This window comes from Xiphophorus couchianus, chromosome 11 (genome assembly GCF_001444195.1).
Source record: "Xiphophorus couchianus chromosome 11, X_couchianus-1.0, whole genome shotgun sequence".
Lineage (NCBI taxonomy): Eukaryota > Metazoa > Chordata > Actinopteri > Cyprinodontiformes > Poeciliidae > Xiphophorus > Xiphophorus couchianus.
In genome coordinates, this window is record NC_040238.1 from 11626624 (window position 1) to 11652203 (window position 25580).

General features: G+C 37.8%; 1 protein-coding gene across 1 annotated transcript in view; it reads left to right on the top strand.

The window, feature by feature from the left end:
* vps37d (VPS37D subunit of ESCRT-I) overlaps positions 1-25580 on the top strand; it is a 46112-nt gene that overhangs the window by 3246 nt on the left and 17286 nt on the right. The window contains exon 2 of the mRNA XM_028031586.1: positions 8044-8215. Coding sequence (XP_027887387.1) covers positions 8044-8215 — 172 coding nt within the window. The remainder of the gene's footprint in view (positions 1-8043; positions 8216-25580) is intronic.

Here is a 25580-nt window from a genome sequence, read left to right on the forward strand (position 1 = left end):
GCACCAAGAATGACTGAAGGAAACGACAGAAAAACCTCTGAAGAAGACACTGAGCGCAACTCCTTATTCTTGTAAATTTGAACAAGAATGGAGTGGCATCAGATTTTAGCAGTTGTAGTGTTTCTCTTTTGTCTTTGGTTAAAAATTTCTTCCATTAGCACGAGACTTTGTTTTGGTTGTATTTACCCAGAATGCCCTGTGCTACAGTCTGCTTCCTGCTTTTGGAGTGGTCTCCGGTCTGCTTGGTGTTCATATGTGCATTCAAATCACTACAACCAAACTGAGACAGAGGTCTCAGTTCTTTTTTGGTTCAGTTACACATTCACACCTCCCCAAAAGATCTAGACTCATCAGTGAACTGTCATTAGCTATTTGAGAGCAGAGGCGATATAAAATCAAGTTTATTTGTGTAGCACATTTCAGCAACATGGCAAATCACAGTGCTTTATATGTTAATAAAAGAAAAAGCATTTCACTGCAGTAACAAAACAAAGTCAAAGACTAGAATTAATCAATGTTCCAGTTACTACAAATTAAAGGCAGCTGTAAATAAATTTTTTAGGCCTGATTTAAAGGAACTCAGTGTTTCAGCTGTTGTGCAGTTTTCTGGAAGTTTGTTCCAGATTTGTGGAGAACAGAAGTGATTTGATTCTGATTTTTAGGGTCACATTTGAATTCATTTTTTATTCAGAAGCCAATTTTTCTATTCAAATGGTCTAGATACTATGTTTAAATTATGTGACTGGCAAGAGGAAAAGACAATGTACACAAATAGAATATTTATTTGAAACAAGTCAGGTTGCATACTGTACCAAATACCATCAGTTTATGATTAAACAAAAATAAGTTTGTACATAAAATTCTGTAACTTAACTTTTAAAGCAAAAAAAAAAAAAAAACTTAAATATTATTCAGAGCATAAAAAATTCCCAGGACAAGGATTTGGGAATCTTCAAAGATTTCTTTTTTGTTCTTCACCTGTAATAAATGTCTTCTTTTGCAGGTTTTCTAATAATTCTCATTAAGAGTGAAGTGTTCGAGTACCAAACTGGTGCCAGTGTTCACTTTGTTTCTTCCCATTTTGCTGGCTAAAAAAAACTCCCATAGTGGTGCTCTCTAATCTTTGCATCCCAGCTCAACACGCAGTAATCCACATGCTTTAGCCGACAATTTCCAAATCCGTTTGTGGGTTTTATTGTTCTTTAAAATCATCCTTAAAGGCAAAACCCTGTGCAAGATCTGACAGAGTAGACTCCTTTTGTCCTGTCAGGATGTCCTGTCATTTCACCTCCAGGCTATGTGAGGTAAGTCTGAAAATCAAAGCATCAGACGGAGGGAATACACGCAAACTTTAAATGGTTTCTCCTATCAAAACGGTGAAAGTGTCACTCAGACCTGTCAGCTTAACAAATGAGCTGCAAAGCCAACCGATGACACATCGCACATCTTCCTTTGATCCGCTACTGTAATAAATCTCGTCATATTAGCTTTAAACTTTTCCCTAATGTTCCAAAAAAAGACGGTGCCTTGATATTTACAGGCCAGCCCTTGATTTCCTCAAGTCTGCTGCAAACAGATTCCCTTTCATAGAAGCAACTCCGGCCGCTGATTTTGTCCCAGGCCGAGTGTTTAATTGATGGCTGCAGACAGTGGAAACCTCATTAGGACTCAGACTTGTCGAGGATGAAAGAGAAACGGCCATTTGTTGCATTTCATGCGGCCAGACGGGTGAAACCGCAGCAAACAGCGACAGAGCTGCGCCTCGTCTTCTCCAGAATTCCCAAACATCGTTTGTGGAGGAGAGCGAACGCTGTCAGAGTTTCCCCTTCAGCCCAGGCATCAAAGTGCAGAAGACTTGCCGTCCCTCAAGACGACAGCGGTTGTTGTTGGATAAACAAGATGAAAACGAGACGTCCTTTTTATTCCTTTCGGGGAGGAAATGGGCTTTAATGTCTGAAAGGATCGACAACTATGTGGGACATTCTACAAACTCATAGGCAAGTCGCAATAAGCAATAAATAAATTGATCACATGATGAATTAAAACAAGCTCAGTAATTTTTGTTTATATAATTTATCATTTTTCTTTTTTCTCTCGCTCTAACAAAAACTGGATGATAAATCTTCAATCTGGTGCTCTGGTTTCAGCCAGCCCATTTTTTTGAAGGATCATTTTATTTAGAAAGACTAAACAATTCATTTCATTTGTTGTTTCTGTTTTATTTATTTGGGGTATTTGAAAAGTCTTGCAGTTCCAGTGTTAAATGTTCATTAGAATTGAAAGTTTATTGATCTTTAGGAATGTGTTCTTGTATTATGCCATCGCTGGAAAATGGTCTCAAAACAGCAATATTACTGTTTATCGCAGCAACTCCTGGGACAATTTATTGCCATCAAATTCCTCTGATTTCTATCGATTAACATTTTTGGGCTTTTGAAGGTTTAATTTTTGGAACATCTGGATTTTCTTTTCACCGTTGCACTTCGTTGAGTGATATCTGCGCACTCAGGGCAACCGTCTTGTTTAACCAACATATTTTACAACTTTTATTTATTTGGACTTTGAATTAAGGCCAAGTCTACAAGTAATATTTAGGGCTAGGTTATGATTACATCTTTTTTTATTTTGAGGATAAAGTCATAATATTAAGAGAACAAATTTGTAATTTTATGAGAACTCTGACAAGAAAAGTGAGGAATGTTGAGCATCTTGTGAAGTTGTACTTTGGTATTGGAGATAAAAAAAAATATTTTTAAAGGTCGGCATCAAATTATTATCGGTATCGGGACTTTGAAACAATTGAGTATTTTGAAGAAGGAAACATACAGACTTAGTTGGTCACTTCAGATATTGATGACTCTAGAAGCTTTCTTCTCATTAGAATGACATTTTTTCTTGTAATTTTAAAGATGACCCATTAAGCAAAATTCACATTTTGCACATTTTTGTATTTTTATTTGGGTTTCAGCTGCTTCTAAAACCAGTCCAAGTACTTAAAACACCCACTCAGCTGTTTTTTGGCAATAAGTTGAAGGGGGTTTCTTGTCTGGAAAATGAACTGTTGCAGAAACCCCCTGATTAGGTCACAATCAACAGATGCTGTGCGGTTACTTAGCAACCCAAGCTGAGCTCCAACACCTTTGGTCGTCTGGATTTACCACTGTATGCTCTGTACAGTGGCTGCTGGAAAAGACAAGTGTTTTGTTGTTCACTTACCATCCTTAAACCACTTCTGTTTGCAGCCATTTCTGCATGAGAAGATAAACATTGAATTGGGTGGGGGCGTGGCCAGCAGCACATTAGTTGGATTTAAAGTGACGGAGTCGTAAAACAGCTCATTCTGAAAGGAGGCAGGACGGAGCAGACTGAAATCTCTTGATCTAAGAACGATTTTGTGCAAAAAATCAGATGAACATGTTTTGTGTCGCCCATAGAGCTATCATATTCTTGTGATTAAGCAATTAAAAAAATTAGTTAGCCTGGCCCTGATACTCTGTCATATAACTCACAGAAGAAGTCATTTAAATAAGTCATTTTTAAAAAATATTTTTGTAATTTGTAATTTTTTTTGTTTTAAACACAGCGAGAAAAATAATTGATGGGGAAAAAATCTGAGGTTTTATTTTTAAGCCATATCGGCCAGTCCTAAAATGTGGGACATTCTGTGAATGCCTTTGAACTTGGGACCGGCTTTTAATGACCCATGACAATGCGAGACAGATGCGGTGTGCAGCGGCGGGTCCTTCAGGCCCAAAGTGACTGCTGACCCTGTTGAGTCAGAAACGTATCCGCCCGAACCCCTGGGACGGACAGGTTTTGTCTCCCACGTCCTCACAACGAGGACATGGAAGACAGCGATCATTTGAATTATTTATGGCGTCTTTTTATTGTTCTGGTGACAGTGTGACTCTGGACCCCTCCCCCATATGTCCAAATATCTGAATCCCCCAAAAGCAGGACAGCTGCATTGAGCTCCGCGTCCCAAAATGATCTCTCTTTCCCGCTATTTTAATGCTTCCAGTTTTATTCTGCATGTTTGGCTGTTTGACATTTGTCTTCAGTGGCTACAAATCAGCTTAAAGTAAATCTTTATTTTCACTTAAGCCTGGCAACTCGGCTTTATGGGCTGCGATTTTAGCAAAGACCAAAATATTAATGTGTTTGTTCTGTGTGCAGCTGCAGGGAGATTGCACATTAAAGTATAAATAGCTGAGTCTCTCAGGTCTGTTCCTATCTTTTCTTTCACTCCTCTTTGTAGATTCACAAACAGCGGACCTGATACATGTGACCTATGAATCACCTGAATAACATATTATAATACAGTGTCTTGGAAAATTATTCAAATGCCTTGGATTTTCTTTTTTGCATGTTTTTCACCTGCAGATGGAACTGAATATAACACTTGAAAATGAATATCTGTCCCATATTCTGCAAATTCAGGTGTAACAGCAGCAAAGGAAGCAGGCAGGTTTAAATAAAGGTAAAAAAAAAATACCAAAATTAGTGGTGGGACAAATCTAATTAATCAGATTTTTGTCACTTAAGGAGTTCTCCTGTTCAGCAACATCTTCCTGCATAGGGTGGAAAACATTGGGCGTATTAGCACCATCCCTGTTCAGTCCGCTTTAATCCAAATCCAGTCCGTTTGCCTAGAAACTCTGGTTCGTTTGATGAATGTTAATCGAACCATTGGTGAATTCTGGTCCTCCTACAAATCTGGGTCTTGGTTTGGTTGAAGTCAACTCTGGTGCTGTTCGAACGCATATGTGAACACCAAGCGGACAGGAGAGCGCTCCAAAATCAGGACTGGATTACAGCGCAGGTAATGCTAGCAGGAGAAATGACTCCAAAAAGACAAAAGAAATCCTGCAGCCGCTAAAATCTGACGCTACTCCATTTTTGTTTACATGTTGTGAAGAAGAAAGTTGCAATTACCAGAGATCTTTCTTCTTCAGAGATTTTCATATCATTTCCTTTAGTGGTTCTTGATACAGCGCCTCTATGGGTGAGGAAGGGAACTGTTTTTTCTAAGGATTTGGTTCACTTGACACAGTACAGTGTGAAAGCAAATCTCACCAGTAGAAAATGTAACAAATCTTGCAGCTGTTGTCCCCAATCAAACCACGCCTAGAGAACAATCAAGTGGGAAAATAATCTGAGTCCAACAGTAGTGATGTTTTAACCAGTATTCTATCTGCCTCCACCTTCATTGGTTCAAGGTGACATCAAGAGCTTAATTTGTGAAAACAACAAAAAACATTTAAAAAAAACAAAGCATGCAGTTTTGTTTATATATCTAATAACCTTAAATTGTTATTGTAATATGAAAATATGTATTATTTTATTTAAGCAGAAGTTTATCACCTCTGCCTGACCGACTGTCACGTTGAGAATATGATTTCAGCTGCAAAGTTATTCCCCAGCAGGTCACTTAACATTTTGGAGCTGTTGAGTCTGTGCAGCATTAAATGATAAGATAACCTGCCGTCAAGCACTCAAGCCTGTCTTCAGTCAGGCTGAGTTAAGACTAGCTGCTCTGCTTCCTGGACCTGCAGAGAGGATGAGCTCTCACAGTATATGGCCTCTCATCCATAAACAAAGCCCACCTTCTCATCGGCTCGAACAAAGTTAACCAATGTCCTATATTTGCACACAGAGACCCCTCCCAACCCCCCACAGATTGTGTTTGAGTTTTCTCTTGGTTTCCAGGGAGTCCTGCTGGTGTTAAAAGCAAACATTTATCAGCCTGAAAACTAACCACAGAGCTGGCCTCATTTACAGCAGATTTCCTCCAGGCTTTTTCAGTGAAACGTTCCCACTCTGGTGCGTCATTGTTGCTTCATATTAGAGGCACATTTTGCCACATGTTTTTAGAGTTTAAATCATCTTCTTTGCTGTCAAATGAGCATTTAATTTTTTCAAAGACTAAACTGGTGGAAAGTATGGGAATAGTTGAAGTTAGGCAACGGTAAGCTGTGGGTTTGGATGCTCTGTAAGGTTTTGTTGCACAATGAGCATCTGAAGAGATGACTCTTACGTGCTGATGTGCAGAAGAACAAATCCTAATTGTGTAGAAAATAATACATAGATGAATTAAGATAACCTAATAAATAATGCATAGTTAGCAGTTGCAGGATCTCCTGACTGAACTAAGTCTTTTTATGTTAACTTCCAGTTCAGTCTCAACATATTTGACATCATGAACATTTGCATCCTTTTTTTATTTATAAATATATTCATTTTTCTTTCTCTTTTTTTTACATTCCTTAATTGGAACTTTGTACTTGGAATATAAACTTGAAAGTGAAAATCATTGCTTACATTTTATTTTGCGGCATACAATGAATGTAAATGTTAGTCAAAGTTTAATGTCATAAAAACAAAATAAACTCATGGACGAGGATGATTCTTTTAGAGATCAAAGAATAGACAATATATTTATTTTAAAATGTGTGGCTAATTGCAACCCTGTGACTTTTTGTTCTCGTCTTTGAGTGTCCTAAAAATCACATTATAAATTTCATGTATTAATATTATTATTAAGGACAAGTTATGCAGCTGTTACTCCTGATACAACCACCAGACCTGTACTAGAAGAAAACGGAAACATTTCTTGCGTTTTGGCCTTTCATCCACATGAAAACTCTTAATATAACTACGGTAAATATTATTATTTATGAAAACTCTGACAAAAAGGGAAAATTTGTGAAAACCGTATTTGTGTTTGCGTGTGTTCATGGGAAAACTGAGATTTAGGATGCTACACATTAGTCTGTGACAAATAATGCACCAATATATCCACATACTAGTTTTTGAAATAATTTGCAGTAAGCATTGTCTTGTGTTTTAATGACTTTATATTCTAATATGCTACTTAAAAGTTGTTCAACCTATATATCTGTCCATGCAAATTATGTTTAATGCCTAACTGGAAGATGTGGTTGTTTTGAAGCAATTTGATTGGCTGACAGGTTTTGGCTTTGAGCTACACTGCCCCCTATGGGTTTGGCATGTTTAAAACAATTATCAGGGGCAGATTGTGTGGGTTCATGTAGATGAAAACATTTCAGAAAATAATCCCTTATGTATGACATTATTTTTCTAAAGACTTGGCTACATGTAGAAAAGCGCTAAAAAGATGAAACACTTGCATGTCAGAGAGCTGGATAACTCCATCCGTCCACATTTTTCTCCACCATGTCCCACTTGCTGAAGCGGGACATGGTGGTAACAGGTGCAGGCAGAAACATCACTGTGGCTCTAAAACTACCCTGGCCATCTTCCAGAGGAAGATAACTCCACCATCTAGGATGCAGAATTTTGTTCTTTCTTTAATTATTCACATCCCCTGACCTTAAGTGAAGGTTCAAACACTTAAAACTCAATGCCACAGTTAAGAGAAAACTTAATTGTTAGCTGGATTCTTTTGTTAAACGTTTTTTCAAGTTTTCATACAGATGAATGTTGGGAAGTGGTATGTTTTTATCAACATTAATGAATTATTGGCTTAAAACAAGCTCATATTGTTTTAAGCCAATAAAACAATATGAATTGCTGAAAAGTTGCTTGTAAGTTAGTTTTTCTCTTAATTCAAGTGTACCAAAATTGTTGGTAATATTTTGTATTTTTGCAGTTTGCACTGTTTTACTGTTGCACCTAGATCACCACAACATAATTGTTTGAAAAATTATTTTAAATTATAAAATTATCTTGAATGTAACATGTTTTGGCATTTTTCAACTTTCCCCAACAATCATCTTTAAAAAAGATTCTGGTAACTGTGAGGTTTTCTTTCTCTCAGACCAAAAATACTTGGTAAGGTATTGTGTTTCTGCAAAAAAAAAAAATCGGGGACATTGTAACATTTCAGTGAGTGGAGCAGATTTATTTTTTAAACCAGAACTTTAAGGTGTCATCTGTACATGCCCAGACTGCACAGATGTTTTCCATCCATGACTGACTCATCACGTGAGTCCGAACATCCGTCATGTTGTTGCACGGAGAACAAATCGACCTCGTTTGACTCTTTTTCTTCTTCTGCAGTTCCAGGAGCTCCAGGTTGACCGGGACATGCAGCTGACCTCCAACCGGAGCCTGGCCGAGGAGAGCCTGGCTCGGCGACCCCGCCTCAACAACGGCAAGCTCCAGCTGGCAGAGAAGTACAAGGAGCTGTCCAACCTCGTAACCACATGCTGGGAAAAACAGAGTCAGCTGGGTGAGTTTGCCTCGCCGCCGGGGAGACACAGATTTAGGAATGGGGAGGGATGGGGCGATGCGGTTCTGGTTTCATGCAGTTGAAATGTCAGTGATGGCAAGGTCACTGGTTTGTATCCACAGCCGGATCGATAAACGCAGCCCTGCAGCCCTCAGCAGTCTGAAATGATTCAGTGGAAACAGCCAGAGAAATCAGTCAGAAAAGGTCGCGTCCCAAACACTTAAGGTCACAGCTAATTACACACAGTAACCCACAGCGGCTCCTCTGTGTCTTCCCAGGAAGACACCCAAACATGATGGCTGCAGTTACACATCGAAAGCAGAGCTGTGCTTTACAATGGAGTTATAGGGTCAGGCTAAGAAAAAATATGAATAAAAAAAATTTATTATGAGAATAAAGTCAGAATATTATGGGAATAAAGTAATAAAGTCAAGATATTACAGTCATAGTATTACCAGAACAAAGTTGTAGTAACGCGAGTATAGTCATATTTTGGAAATAAGGTCACGATAATAAGAGAATAAAATAATGAGAACAATGTTATAATATTAGGAGAACACATCAGCATCATATCAGTAGCTTTAATTTCATAAATTTGACTTTTTTCTCATATTATCACTTTACTCTTCATTACAACTTAATTCTCAATATATTATCTTAGTCTCGTAATATGACTTTATTTTTGTAGTTTATTTTCATATTATGACTATATTCTCGCATTATTACAACTTTATGGTCGTAGGACTTTATCCATCCATCCATTATTTTACATGCTTGTCCCTTGTAACGTCCCGATGGGTGCTGGTGCCTATCTCCAGCGGTCAACGGGCAAGAGGCGGGGTCACCCTGACCAGGTCGCCAGGTCATGGGACTTTATTCTTCCTGTATCATAATGTTATTCTCATTCTTTTCTTAGCCTGGGCCTCACACTCTGTAGTGTTTACATCCCACTCAGGTCTCTGTCAGCCTCTTGGTTCAGAGACTGAAGGCAGCTTCCCATCAGAGTGCAGAGAAGCCTCTGAGTGTCACCGAGTCGAGCCTTCATCTGCTCAGAGAAACCTCAGCATGACTGGAGTTCGGTCATGGGAACCAAATGGAGCATATCAAATGCCAGCAGGAAGCTTGCAGCAGTTGTCAAGGAATTTGTGGGCGAAAAGACGGGGAGAGGGCACCTTGCTTCTTTTTGTTTCGGCAAGTTATTCCTTCTCAGATGATGTCGCCTCAGCCTTTCTGCTCAACTCTAATCTGGGTAGAGAAGCTTTAAAGGTTCGTACACAGTGAGTCGAATCAGAAGCAGGTGATGAAGTCAGCGTTCCATAAGGTCTTCTGCTGCTTCAAGTTCAAGTGTGGCGTAATGAAAAGGCCAGATTTCTGCCTCAGCTGCAGTGATGGAAGTTGGGTGGAATGCTAAACTTCCTGTCGATGTGCGCGCGGTGCACAGATGCTATCCCACCTCCCCGGCGAGGCAGGCAGGATGGGCGGGGGTCCGTCTTTGCGTCCTTCCTGCGCGTAACATCTGATTCTCATTTGGCTCCGCGAGCCGCTGGGGGGGCAGCAGGACGGGAAAGATGAATGAAGCAGCTTTTCTTGACGTAAACGTTCCCAGTGGAGACGAACTGAGCAGCAGATTGTTAGACGCATCCTGCTGTTTCACTGAGGAGGATTTGTGGACGGGAAACGCTGCCAGAGCACTGCAAAAAACGAAATCTTACCAAATATTTTAGTCTAGTTACAAGTGAAAATCTCCTAGTTTTGTCTTATTTTAAATGTACTATCTTACAAGTAACTTTTCAGCAAGAAATGCAAGTTTTTTTAATAAGTAATTCCTTAATATTGACGAAAAAGGTACAAGATTATTTCACTTTTAGAAAGATATTTTTCTCATGTAGTAGATCAGTTGTGTTCAAATGTTTAGTATTGGGGTCAAAACTGGCAAATTTAAACTACTGGAGGCCACAAAAACTTATTTAATTAGTTTATTGTAGTCTTTTTCTTCTTCTTTTTTTTGTTTTACCTACTTAATAATAAATATATAAAATAAACAAATAAAAAAGCGGTTCAGAGTGTTTTCTTATTGAAAAAAGAAAAGCTTTTCCAAATTATCTGGCTCATCAATTGTTTCCGGTTTTGTTGGCCAAATTTTTACCTCTCTTGACTTGTGGTTGGGGGCCAAACACAATCATGTTAAGGGCCACAAATGGCCCCTTGGCGACACTTTGGACACTCTTGTTATAACTGAAATGATGTGGTTATTAAGGAATTATTGATTAAAAACAAGCAACTATATATTGCTGAAAAGTTAGTTTTGTCTTATTTCAAGTCCAATAAGATATTAGGACTAGACCGAAAATACTTGGTAAGATGTTATTGCAGGGACTCCAGGTGGAGGAGAAACCTTGAACTGTCCTGGTTTTGAGTTTCTTTCTCTTAAACATTATAGCCACCAGGAGTTTACTTGCCTCCACTATTACCTTATAAAATATCTGATGTTGCAATTTCTGTGACATGTTCACAGCCATTTGTGCTCATAAGAAAGGTCACAGAAATGCCTAATCTGAGAAGGCTGGTGCAGAAATCCTGTAACCTTAACAGCATGAGTCCCCAGAGGTTTTGGTTTGGAGCTACAAAAATTCGCCGACTGATTCACACGTGATCTGGACCAGGTGCGGAGCTGAGGTCGGCAGGACTAGAGCAGCGAAACATGGCATAAATGTTCAAATTATGGACGGATGTGGGATTAGTGGACGAACAGCATCATGAAGGAGGAGGAGCCCAGAAGAGACGACAGGGAGAACTAAGATGAATTGATTAATCAGATTAGTCGTGATTAATCAATTATTGAAATAACTGTCGTTTAATGTAGTATAGATTATACTACATTATAATCTATAATGTAGTATAGACATTATACAGACTGGAGTATACAGACTCAAAAAGGCCACCAAAGGGCTTGACAAAGTAATTAATGTGCCAAATATTGCATCCAAAAATAAAAATCTGAACTTTTCTAATTTACCTAATAATACAGTGTAATGTAGATTATTTGTTTTCATTTCTACAGTATTGATTTATATGGAAGAAGATTAGAGGTTCTGAAAAAAACATTAAAATGCTGACTTTTGTTTTTCTGAATGTTGTCTTTTTTCCTCAGAACTTGGACTTTAAGCTCAAAATTCGGACTCTTTTTTTTTTTTTTTTTTAAGAATCTTGACTTTTTTCAGAATTCAAGTCAGAATTACTCTGGGTTCTGCAAAAAAAGACAGAATTTTTTATTCATTGGCCCTAATCTTCTCTCATAGATTACATTTACCAAATTTGATGTAAACGTCTTTCCATCCTTTGTCTTTTAGTCGGTTTGTTTTCCACTTGAGCCTCAAAGGCTGACATTTTAAGGTGACATCATATATACTGTGTATATGTATATATATATATATATATATATATGTCAGCCTATACAGTATTTGAGCTATATTTAGCTCTGCTATTTAAAACATAAAACACACTGTGTTGTCACCAGCCAAAGATCAGTGCTCTAAAGTTGGCAAAGTCTATTTTTAAGTAGTTAATAAATAGCACAGAGATGAAAATATGACAGCTGCCTCTGCTAACTGCTAAAGGCAGCCACAACAGGAAGTGTTTTGTTTTTGATAGTCTTCAAACTTGTACATGGCTTTACATCAAAAACTAGCTTTAATATATTTTTAATTTATCTCAGCATACTATTTTCTCAGATGAGTTTTCTCTGAATTGGATCCATTTGCTCTTGAATGTTTTTTTTATGTAACTTTTGCATGTCATATTTACTCATTAGCAGGTGTAACAGAACACATATTGGTAGGAAAAATATTCAGTGCTTATGCTTATGTGCGCATAACAAGTTTTTCATCTCGATGCATTGATAATGTTTTGTGTTTCAAACAATTTTGTATTTCGTTATAACTAGATTCTGCTCCTGACTTTATTTCCTCTCTCTGGCAGTTAAACTCTTCCATATTTTAAGGTTTGTTCTTGTGTGAAAAGTGAAGCAGACAGTTTCAAATTACACGCCTCAGTGCTGAATTCAGGCTCTTGTGTAAAACATTCAGGAACATTTACTCTTAATTTCTGCATGGCTCATCAGCTTAAGAGAAGTTTGAAGACCTTGAATGCATCATTGGCAGTTTCTATATTTAATGCGACAGCTCAAATGTAGCCATCAGGGTCATAATTACATAATGCTTTAAGTTGTAATTCTTAATGTTTCTCTATAAATGAGAGGACCTCTTATTTTAGAATTGTAGGAGCTCATTTTATTATTGTTTTTCTACCCTTATTACATGCCTTTTTCAGCCTAAAACAATTTGAATTTAATTAAAAAATCCAGCACACCCATTGTCCCAGAGGCTGGAACAGCATAAGCTCAACTCCCCTTTAGGCCTTTAATGCAGTAAACTGAAAATGCTTTGTGATTGCAGGAGCAGTTGTATAGTTAAAAAAAAGCAGTGAACAGTTATTACTGCACGACTGAATAAAAAATGCTTTGCATTGAATGGTTCTGCTTGATTTATACAGTCTTTGGGTGTGCTGCACCTGAACTCCCACACTCGACAACTCATCCTTTAAAATCTGGTTTAATAATGTGCAGAAAAGTTGTTTTAACAGTCTTTTCAGAACAAAAGAGTTTCAAGTCATTTCTCATGAGGTATTCAGGACCATTTGTTCCTCGTTGTCAGTGATTGATGAGCTCTTTATATGTGGATGGCAGTGACTCTCCTTTCACATTATCTCCTTAAAACACTCACTGTGTAGCTCTTCTCATTCTGCTCCCTGTTGTTTTTTTAATAACAACTTGATTGTGTTTGATCATCCTCAAACCAGTTTCACCAGCTGCGTTTCCATTACAAATGTGCACAAAACGTTGTCAGTATTCTGCTAATGTCAAAAAAACACAATTTTGCAACTGCAGTGTTTCCATTAAATAAACTCGATTAAAATCACACGCGAACAAGTTGGTAATGCGATAAGTCATTAGAAAATGCACATTGCGCCATCACCGTTCTACCACTTCCTGTTGTCTTCCTTGTGGTTTGCACCAGTAGCCACATCTGTTTGTTGGTCATGTGACTCGTGTGATTTGAAATAAGTGTTTCCATTGAATTTTTTCAAAATAAACCAATTTCAATACGACCAAAAAAAAAAAAAAAATACACATCTCATCTCAGCGTTTACTGATCACTGAATTTTGAATTTAAAAAACGCTGCAAAGAATTTACAAAATGCTGGGTTTCAGTCACGTGACCCGGATGACTCACAAAATTCAGATGGAGGTCCGGAAGGGGATTTCTCTGGTTCAAAACAAAGCAAAATTGATCACGAGTACGCTAATGCCCTAAATAGGTTGGTACAGACGAGGCATCTCCAAAAAATACGGGTATATTTATGATATGATCCGTATTAACTCAGTAAAAAAGATTTATCTTATAATCTTGAGGATTTACTGGGCTTCGAGGCGATCCACACAACTGTCTGGAGCTGCAGAGTTCATATTATACGACGAGCCAGAAGAAAGTTTTCAAAAGCCTGGAGAATACAATCATGTGGTTTCATTTTGGGTGAACCATTTAGGATATAAAAAAACATTAAATATCTGTCAACTTGTTTCTGCCATGAGTAGAGAATTGTGCTATTTTAAGTAATAAGTTTATGATAAAAATGCTATTGCTAACAACTAACTAACCCATGTTATTTCTATAGGCTTGGATCTCCTGGTAAATTATTTATTTAGCTTCTGTAAACTCAGATTCATGCTGGAGTTGTACGTTAATGTTGAGTCGTTGTGAGACGCTGGATTCAGGTCCAGTGTAGGTTAACTATTGACACTGATCTACAGAAACCCCGTGATTGTGTCTGATGAAGAACTTCGTGGCCAGACACAAACCATGTGGGGGAATAGTCACAACTCACTGTGACTGTATGGCTGGGTAGGTTATATTTAATTTATTTAGCTCTTATTTTTTTTTAGCATGAAAATCCCACTGAATAAACATTATATTTTCTATCCGGGACTCGACACTGAGCTAGCTGCTGCTAACAGCATTAGCACTCTGAGGTCAACCAAACTAGGACATAAAAATAATATTATCTTACCTTACATATGAATGCTTGTCTTTCTAAGTAACTGTCCAATAAAATATCTGAAAATACAATTTAAACGATGCGATCATTACTTGTTAGAAAGTGGGCGCTGCAAACTCTGGCAAACCTCCTGTTTTTAGCTGTATTGTTGATCCACTTTTCTCCTCTTTTTTCAGTAAGTTTTTTAAAATTAACTCCCTTCGAAACACGAAAATAACGTTTATCTTTCTCTCTATTACAGCAACAGTAGAGGGCACAGATTTTAGGCATTTTGATGCTGTATCAACAGAAATAAATGGGCTGTATTTACTTCCGGCCATACATCTGCATTGGGTGACGTCGGTGCAACGTCATCTGAAACCCAGCAACACTTTGCATCGTCAATCTCCTACTGTAAACTGTCCTGATAAAGTATTAAGTCAAAGTGTCTGCACATCCTTTAAAAGTTTACATTTTGTGTCTAAAATTAAGACCTTAAAATGTCTGAAATTAATTTTTTTTTTAAATCCTAGCCATAAATATTTAATCCTAAGCCTTAAATTTTGTCAAGGCAGAGAGAGCTATTTAATTTTGTATAAACAGGTTCTTTTTCTAATTTTCTGTCAAGCAAAAATGTTCCTTGCTGGATAGCTATCTTTTTTCTATCACATGCAGGAAGTAGACTGGAGGGCATTCTGGAAATACAACCATAACAAATGCGTGAATACTGGGAGGAATTACTTGTGGACTTTTATCAAAAACAAAAAGAGTAATCCTACAACTACTACAATCTGATGCCACTCCATTTTTGGAAGGAAGTTGTGATCAGTGTCTTCTCAGTGTTTTTGTGTTGTGCAGTGGTTCTTGGTGTAGCGCCGCCACAGGCAAGGAGGAGAGCAGGTTGCTAAAAGAGTTTGGATTGTTTGACACAGTGCAGTGTGGAAGAGAACCGCAGCAGTTGAAAATGTAAAAATGTTGCAACTTCGGTCCCCAATCGAAGTCCACCGGACAAACAAGTGTGAGAACACCATACGTTTCTCGGCTGGCCTGGGAACACCTTGGGATTCACTGGAGGAGCTGCTCCACAACAAACACAAGCTTCATTGTGTTTATAGAGTCAAGTCCTTTGCAGTCCCAGTATAATCTGGATCTGGTTAGAATATAATAAAGGACAACCAACAATGTTGTGAATTGTCAAGTCTATAAGTGCAGTCGATTGATTATATAGCACATATGACATTAATATATATGATCATTACTATTATTATTATTATTATTATACTATATCTTGGGCTGTGTTGTTTTGGAGTTGGGGGTTTCATGTTGTGTTTGGGCTGGAACTGTCAGTCAAATCTGGCAACCCTGCCTGTGATCTTTACCTGTTAAAGGTTCTTCCCTGCTGGAGAACATGCTGACCAAATGTTAACGTCTCTTCTCTCCCGTAGACAAGAGCAGGAATGTAGCTGGTTAAATTTCTGTCAGACCTCATAAAATTGAGGCCGTTTGCTGTCAAACCACATTGGTTTGAATGAAGGAGCAAAAGAAAAGCTTCCTCCAGAGATTCTGCTGTCATTTTGAGGTTTTAATTTTCAGTGATGACTCTGAGTAGACGGGGAGTGTCTGTGTGACTGTTTCTGTATGAAGTTTGTGCCGTAGACATTTATGAGGTGTTGGGTCACATCGACTCTGTGAATGTTTGATTTTGCTCAGTGATACATTTTTTATCAATAGAGAGTGGTAGACGCGTAGTGAGAGGATGAGGCGAGATGTTGAGGGTGTTTCTGACAGCTGGTGTTAGTTCAGTGAAACTGTGAAACTGGAAACCATCTGCGAGCTCGTCTACAGCACTGCCAGCCTCTCTGCGTGAAGTGATTACAGCTTTGTTTATTTTTAAAGCAGTAGTCGCAGTACTTGTGGTACTTTCACTCTAAAGCAATGAGCTGAACATGGCAAGTTCAGTATTTCAGTTCATTACTCACTATAACATATACTGTAACTCCAGAAAACACAGATGGAAGCCTTAATGTGTGGACCAGAGGCATTTTTCCTGCTTTAGTTGTCAGAAAATAATGTATGTAAGCTTTATATATAGTCAAATGTAGTTTAAATCTAATATTCTGAGTTCGAAATGCATTTTATTTCTGTTTAGTAGTGGCACCTATTGCTGTTTGTTGGGCGATATCCGATTACTGATCTTTAAAAACCTGACCTGTCGATTTGACACAGTGTAGGGATCAGAACAGCATCCCTACTGGTTAGTTTTGTTTATTAGTCAGAATTGAGTTACTTTACCTTTAAGAGAGTGAATCAGACAGGAAGTGATGTTCATCTTGACTGGGAAGTAAAACCATAAATGAAGGAGCTAGAGCAGAGCTGTACGTCTCAATGTGTTAAAACTGACTCTCCTCTTAATTTTGTGGTTTGAAATCAGTAGAAAGTGTTAATACGAACATAAGAGAATAAAAAGATTTTCTACACATTAATTTTTCAAATAAAATTACAAATTTAGTTGCATTTAATTTATATTAATTAAGTTTAATATTAATTAAGTTTAATTAATATTCAACAAGCTGAACAGAAAATTCACATCGTGCCATCACATATCAAGCAGATCAAATCGTATAACTTTTCTGCTTTGATTTTTACTCTGGTTTAAGGTGATTGGAGAGCGATCAAAATTTCACACAGCAGTCAGCACATCCTTTCCTTTGAGAGAAACTATGTTCTGTATTAAGAAGCAAAAAGGTTGTTCTAAAAGCCTCATTTCCCCCCAAATCAACGCCTTCCTAACTGCCTCATATATTCTAACAAGATTGAAGGCTGTAGAGAAGCTTGGCGGTTGCTAGCTTTTTATTCAAATTCTTATTGCTTTAAAATCCCTTTTTCAGTTTATATCCAGAAGCCTGTTTATGATTAAGGTGGAAGCATTTTTTTTTCTTTTAGCTAACAAAAAGCTGCTGTGGTTGCAGTCTTTTGAGACAATATATTTAGAGTAATCAGTGTTACTTGTAAATGTAATAGAATATTTAAACAAAAAGTTGGGTGAATGTTTACATGTTCTCTTCAGTGCAGTTTGTCATTTTTGCTGTGTCTGGTTTCTGTCACAAACTTAATGAAACTACATAAAACATTTAAACGTAGACAAGGACAAACCTGTGTAAGTGTTTGTAAGAAGCCTTAAAGTGCAGCAATGACCCTTTCGAGTGTGACAACAAAGATTATCAGTGATCATTATCAGCAACAGCAGAATGTCTAAACTTTAGACATGTTCATTTTACTTTAGACTCTAAAGTAAAATGAATTTTTATATTTTTTGCAGAGAAAATGTCACTCTGTTAAAAGGCGTTACTTTTGGTTGGTGGTGTTTTCCACGAAGCTGTGAAGCTGTTATCACATATTTTGTTGCGTTGTGTGTTCGAAAGGCCATGAATGGGTCTGAAGTGCCGCAGGGCCATAATTCACAGCTAACATGATGGATGATTTTATTTATTTTTCTCTCTCTTTTTTTTTTTTCCAAGCCTCCGAGATGTCCGTGTCCTTCAAGGCAGCTTTTTGTAAACTCTGAGCACCCAGCAGCCTCTGGCTCCCTGAGCTCCTTGCAACAATTCAGTACAGTTCAGTTAGCAGCCTTTCGGGTGGAAAGAATCCTGGTCATTATTATTGACTGATGGTATCTTCATGTTTGTGGCGTTTCCAGCTGCCGCTCCATCAGCGAGCCTCATTGATATTCAGCAGCTTCTGACCGGAGACGATGTCACTGCCAGTTCAGCCGTGCAACGTGGAACTGTGTCGTGTTTAAAGGGCAGAAGAATTTCTGTTAGACGGGCGGCTCAGTGATATTACTGGTATTTTTGAACAACAGGGCAGTTAAATAACTGAGGAATTTCTTTCTTCATTTTTTTTGGGTCAATTTGCAATGTTTTCAATTAAATTAGCTCCAAAAATGTTGGTTAATTGGCATGTATAGCAAATTCTTTTCAAATTTCTTTGTTGACAAACAATGTGGATTGTAACAGGTCGACTTTATGCAGTTGGAATCCAGTTTGTCCAAATTCCACTGGAATCCCTTAATTTAAGATCGAGTTACATCCAGTCCTGTTCAATCCAAAATATAATTCAATAATGTTTTACTGAGTTGATATTTTCTGGTGTTTTCACACTTGATAGTCCGGTAGACTCTGTTCGATGGGAGACCAAAATTCCAATATTTGTTTCATTTCCAGATGGTGTGATTTGCTTTCACGCTGCACTGAGTCAAACAAACTAAACCTTTGAGAAATCTGTTCCTCCTCTCGCCTGTGGTGGCGCTGCACCAAGAATCACATAAGGAAGTGACACCAAAACTTCTTAAGGAGACACTGAGTGCATGTTTTTTGGTTGTATTTACGTTATAGTCGGTATTTAAGCATTAATCTTTCAATAACACATAATTATCATGTGATATTTTAAAATTTCCTGTCAACTTTAAACATTTTTTAACTCAAAAACATGGCAGGCTGCTGAATGAATGACTGCTCTGGCACCCAACCATGGGGCTTAGCAAGTTTTCTGGGGGAAACCCTGTATATATTTACATCAGCCATGTTTAGTCCACTTTAACCCAACTCTAGGCCGTTTGCCTAGAAAGTACGGTTTGTTTGGAGACGTGTGAATACGTAATCAAACTCTGATATGAACTTTGGTCCCTCTACAAACCTCGATGTTGGTTCGGTTGATGTGAACTCTGGTGTGGTTTGAACACCTATGTGAACGCCAAGCGAACTGGAGATTGCTTCATAAGCAGGAAGCAGACTACACCGCAGGGAATTCTGGGCCTCTTTAAAAAATGCAAACATTTAAAAAAACTAAAATAAATAAGCAATGCTTTGCCTGGTGGGTGCCCAAGTAAAGCCTGGTGGCCCGCCAGACTTATAATACACTGTGGGAAACCCTGATATGTTAACTGATTGGTTAGTTTCTACCAATACGGAAGATGAGCTGATTGCATCGAGATGTTGACTTTCATCTAAAGCAAGCAAGTGGCCATAGTGGGAGGGAATCTTCCAGCAGAAGCAGGTATGAGTGGACCTCTGCCTTAACCAGCTGGGGGTTCAGAGAACAAAAAGCAGACATGGAGAACACAGAAGCACTGAGTCAGGAGTTGTTTCTGAGACAAAAAAAACTACTAAACTGACATTAAAGTAGCTGAAGCTCTATTAATGACTTCCTTCTAAGAAATGAGTAGTAGACTAAACTTAAAAAGCCCATTTTTGCTCATTCTGATGACTCAAAGCACTTTTACACTAGACTCACATTCACCCAGGGGTACTCACAAGGCCCAGACACTCATGCACAGATGAGTGGGCAACTCTGTGTTAAAAATCCCGGGGAATCGACATCTGGTGTTAGGTCTCATTCAAGTTTTGTCATCTATGGAACAAATGAGAGGGAATTTAAGCATTTAAATTGTTGTATTACACACAAACCATTATCAGATTTTCTTTATTATTTGCTTGTTTAATGAAAGCTAAAATAACTAGTTCTACTCTAGATAGATTATATACTAGGGCAGGGACTTCAACACATTAAATTTGATAGTTATTTACATAGATTTTAACGCAATCGCTTTGTATCTTGCGTCCAGAACTTCAGTATTTGCACTTTTCTGGTACGCCGTTAAATCTGACGTGCAGGTGACATCTGCTAACAACAGCAACGGATGACAAATCTGCTTCTTTTGGTCCCACTGGGGTTTAATTTTTCCTTCAAAAAATGATCAGACGGAACGCTGGAAAAGGCTACTGTTGTGTTCAAGTTGTGCTAAAATTAGCTGGCATATCGGTGAATCTATTCAAGTCTAAAATAGCATCACAAAAAATAAACAGTAAATGTCTTTATTGTTGACCTCGTAGGTCTAAACATTCAATAATTTAGCAGCAAAAGGCTTTTTGAATTGGAAAATGTAAGTATAGTTAACTTAATTAATTACAGAGCCTGCAATTAACTTGATTAAAAATTTAACACGAGTCCCACCACTAATTAATACTAAATGTAATTAATGCAGAACTGTCAGTGATTTAGCTTGCATTAGTCAACATGGGGATATTTGTTTCCACTGCTGCCTCAGTCCGTGTAAATAAAGAAGCTGCTCTTTCTTCACAATGTTAAATCTCTGCAGCCGAATGCCGATCAATCTTTGCGCTGAGATATAAGCAGCCCTGCATTGGAGCATGCTGTTATTATGCAAAACCGATATGCTGTGTTTATCTGCACTAAATCAAATGGAAATTGCAGCAGGCTGCTACACAGTAACGGCTAAAAACATGCCTCCACATATTGCAGGAGTTGGAGCTTAAGGCGTTCTGCTATTTACAGTATATATCAGGTTCCTTACTCTGAGTCATGTGAAGCCTTGTAGTGCCAGCTGAGGAGAAAAATGATCTTAAGAAATCCATCTTTGGAGCTCGTAATACTAGATCTCAGGTTTTCAATCAGTGTGCAAAGACGATTTTGTAAAGAGACATCTCCTGTTAAAGAAAAATATGTTTTGTTTTTTGACTTCTAAACGTCTTGGTAGACACAGGCTGAAGCCAAGGACAAAAGACAAATTATCTAACAGTGCCATTGAAAGTACAACCCTGATTCCTTAACATGCATTTTTAGAATATTGGGGCATTGACTTACTGTATATCATCGTTACAGCATAGTTAAACACCAACATTTTGGAGAGGAGCTGTCAAACATAAGACTGGAGAAAAACGGCTCCAGCTCTGATCCTGACTCACCTTTCCTCCCAAAATCCTTTGGTCTGTAATGCAGTTCAGTGGTTTCTCATTAGAGCTGTCATTAGAAAACCTACACAGTACGAAAGAATTTAGCTAAGCTAAGGAAATTATAATAAGAATAGTTACTTTGGGACAATTTAGTTACACAGAAAATATTCCTTGGTTGTTTGGAAGCGAGTTTTACCATGAAAATCCACAGTACTGACCGCAAAGTCAAGAAATCCTTCTCGTAAAATGACGTTATTATGAACATATACATATGTTTTAATTCTTACCTGTGAAAGTTAAAACCAATAGATCCAGTTTGTCTTGTAAATCGGTTGAATCAAGTTCACTCATCATGAATTGGAGACCCCTGATGATCACTCCACCGCCACATTCAAAATGGTGGTGATGTAGGAGTCGGCGTTCAATGAGGCGTCTCCGTATTCATGTCTATGGTTTCAATGGTTTGACAGTGCAGTGAGAAAGAGATCCACAGCGGCTGAAAATGTAACAAACGTTGCATTTTGGTCCCCAATCAAACAGGGTCCGTCGGAATATCGAGTGTGAAAATGCCCTATAAAAATTAAGCCCAGAACATTTTAAACAGTATTTAGTCTCCATTATCCCCAAAATAAAGCCATTATTTTGTCTGACTCAGTAAAAAAGCCGTTACTATTGGTGTGGTTTTATTTTAAAGCTGCAGGCTGTAAAAACCAAAGGAGCTAGATTTAAGGAGGTATTGACTGTGGTTTGGCTGTGGAAGAGGATGGGACAGGAATCATTTCAGACATCAAAAGTGTTTGGCTTGTAATGCTATAGTGATGTTTAGGAAAATACACGCAGAATACATTCATCTCCTTATAGACTGACTTAATTTACGAAGGTTGTACTTAGGTCCAGCTTTAAGAAAACCTCCAAATGCTTTTTCCTTTGTTGCAGGTTGCAAATCCAAAACCAAGACATTTAACTTAGGTTTTTTTTGGTTTTTTTTCAAAATCCACGCACATCACAAGAGTATTTAACTTTTTATATTGCAGAAAGACTATGGAGGTTTCCGAGGGTCTGTTAATATGTTAGCATCAGCTGTTTCCTGGGAGCTTTCTGCTCCTGCTTTGCAGCATCCACGCTAGCTGTCACATCAATCAGTGCTGCTGCAGCTCCAGCCCTATGAGGACACGCTGCCTGTTTTGACTCCACTTCATCTCAAATCAGTGTAGACGACTTCACTGCTGACTCCAAACCTGCCTGAACGCAACGTCTGGGACTTGAGGGCCGGCGGTTCCTGACAGGGGATCAGATTATTTTACTGTGGCTCTAAAACTTCTAATGACTGTCGGCTGGAAGCAAGAGCTCTGAAATGTGAGACTATGACCAAAGCTACAACATATTTATTAATGAATATTTCATTATACAGGTGTGACTTAATCCAATTAATTGTGATGAATCAATTATTGACATAGTCGTCAACTATTTTAGTCATCAATTAATTGACTGGAGTATACAGATTAAAAAAATTCTCTTTGCTGAAATATATTCACAGCAGTAATAAAGCCAAAACTGTACAAAAATATATTTCCATTTTAACCCAGAACTCAAGTGGTAAAAATCTATCTAAATTAATCAGTTAATTCATAAAATAAACACTAGATCAGTCCTAAAATGCATTAATGCAAGGTCATGCAGTAAAGGCTTTTTTCACATGTTGATGTTAGAAGTGTTTCTTAGCTGCAGATGGATCCTTTGTTACAAATGTATTTTTTTTAAATTGTTTATTTGACACAGACACAAAAAACATTTCAAAACCTCATCATCACTGCTACGTTACTGCATTTTAGGCAGTAAAATGTCTATTATTAAAAACGCAACTGAATTATTTCTTTATTTGCATATTTGGTGTATTTTTAACATTGCATAAAATAAGCTTAAGTGGTTAATTGAAAAATCTACAGGATACGACCTTTTCTTGAATTTTTGCTGATTTTAAATTTTCCATATGCATCTGTGAGAACTGACCGGCTCTGCTTTAAATCAGAATGAAATTGAGTTGGGAAAATCGACCTTTTTATATTAAGGAGAATTTTTACAGCAATAACAAACAATATTACACCTAAGATCGTTACAAGAAGCTTCGGTATAAAAGAAATGTTGAAAGATAATGGGCAGGTATTTTACCTAGATTTGAATCGTTCCTGGCAAATTATTTCAGTATTTACATGTACAGTATTCATGTATTGCAGTATTTGCTAAACTCTAAATGATTCTGCATATTTAAATATTTTTCTTTCGGCTTCAAAAGCGATTTCTAAGTCTGGTTTTTCAGAAATGATGACAATCTCACAGCTTTAAAGAACCAAAGTGTTTTTAATCTGACAAATCTACAGACAGATAAAAACCTGAAATGTAAATAAATCTCTGTGAAGCAGTTAAACAAAGTTGCCTTTTCAACCATTTCCAGGCCACATAACCTCAGGCAAGTCATTCCGGATCTACGAGCCGTGACTTTAAAGACTTTCTTATCTGGGAGTCTGGAAAGAAATAATCAGATTGAAATACCAATAAGTTCACACAGAGCAGACGCCAAGATGAATGAAATATGGTTTGTTTGTTTCTCCTAAACCTCCGGAGGCTGAGCGTGAAATCCGCTTTAAACAACATGGAGATGCTGGAAGACACAACGGTAGAGCTTTTCTTCACCCTGTGTGCTTCTTCCTTTACAGTCGTTCTAATTTTAATAAGAAATCAATTAGAATGTCATTTTTAGCCCAAACAACAATTGTTTAGCATTTCAGTGTAGCTACTGTGTGAATGCACTAAAACATACATTTTTAATGTAAGTAAATGTTTCGACTTGCATGACTTAGCTTCAGATTTGAGTTTTAAAATCAAAGATCATAAATAATAAAACATTAAATAACATGTTAGATAAACGAAAACAATGAAAAGAAGCTTGGGTTGCTTATTGCTTTGAGTTGTGAAGTTTTACGTTTAAGTGAGTAAATCTGGTCGGGTTTGTGTCTGTCTGTACTGTTGTTGGGTTTTATCAAGTTTCCCCTCCAGGTTTTCCTTCTTTTTGTGCTGGAGTTTGTTCATTTGCAAATATAAGTTTGTTTATATATACTGTATGTTTATAAATATATTTTCAATTCATTGGGAGAAGGAATTGTTAACTGCTTTTAAATAACAAATGTGTGCACAACTGTTGATATTCTGCTGTCGAAAAACCACAACTTCGCAATTGCGGTGTTTTGTGTAAAAGGGCAGCATCGTGTGAAATCGACTTTTTGAGCATTACATCATGTTATAATGTTATTCTCTCATCAAAAGCATACCTGAAGTGTTGCCTTGATTCTTTCATGCATGTTTGAGAAATCATTTAATCTCCTTGGCAACCAGTCAGCCGTGCAAAACCTCTGGGTGGGCCTAACTCCGCCTTTGAGATGGAGCTCCGTCTCAGACCTGTAGTTTCCAAGCTTTTGAGCTCCTCCAGTCTATCCAGCACCAATTAGCAAATAGCTGGTGGAAGTGTGCATCACCTGAGCTCATTATCAGAGCTACTTCTCAGTGCAACGCTGGTAGAAATGTTGTTAAAGGGTTAATAGAGGTGTGCTGTTGCGATAACTTCCTGAAGGCACAGTTTCAGAAAGAGCAGGAGTTTTTAAAGTGACATAGTCCCAATTTCAAGGCATTATATCAAGAAGTAATTTTTTAAGGCATATTTGATATATATAGCATATTTATAACAACTGAAGGTAGCATAGTTCCTTGATTGTGTTATAAAATGGCACTATGTGCCTGGAAAAGACATAATTCTCTGATCACTTGTTTATTTTCTCTATCCTGTGGTTTTGACACTATCTGTAAAACCTTGGTGTATTGTCACATCTGTAGCCACCAGACATTTATATGTAATTTCCCTGTCAGCAAATGGATTCAGCTGTTTAATATTAATGTGAAGTAAGCTTTTGTCAAATAATGTGACAGTTTACAGAGAAACCTTTTGTTCTTGTATGTCTTTCTTCTTCCTGAAGCCTCCTTAGATGCCATGATGGCAGTTTCACAAGGTTTCAGTTTACTAAAAATGTTTCAAAGTGTCCCAGGAGACAAATCCTGCGTGTTAGTTTTATGGCTCTTTTGTGAAATGAGCAGAAAGTCTCCGTAGAGCAGCGGGGCGGCGACTCCATTGTCTCATATCAGCACCCAGACAAAATGTTTGACTCCAGCACTGACACCATTCACTTAAGTGAAATTTGTGCTGCGCTCGGTAGCCTTCAGGTCCACTTCCCTCATCTGCTCCCAAAATATAGGTCGAGTACAGCTGCTGTAGGACGACTTGTTTTCTCGGCTGTCGCCTCTCATTACGTCCCCATCGTCCCCCTCTCCAGGGTCTGCAGGGTTGGGCCGGGAATGAGGCCCTTCCTCCAACGCAGGCATGTCGCACTCATTTTCATTTTGGACCATATCTACGCCTGTCGCAATAAATAAATTAATTAATTAATCACATAAATTAAAATGAGCTTGATAAT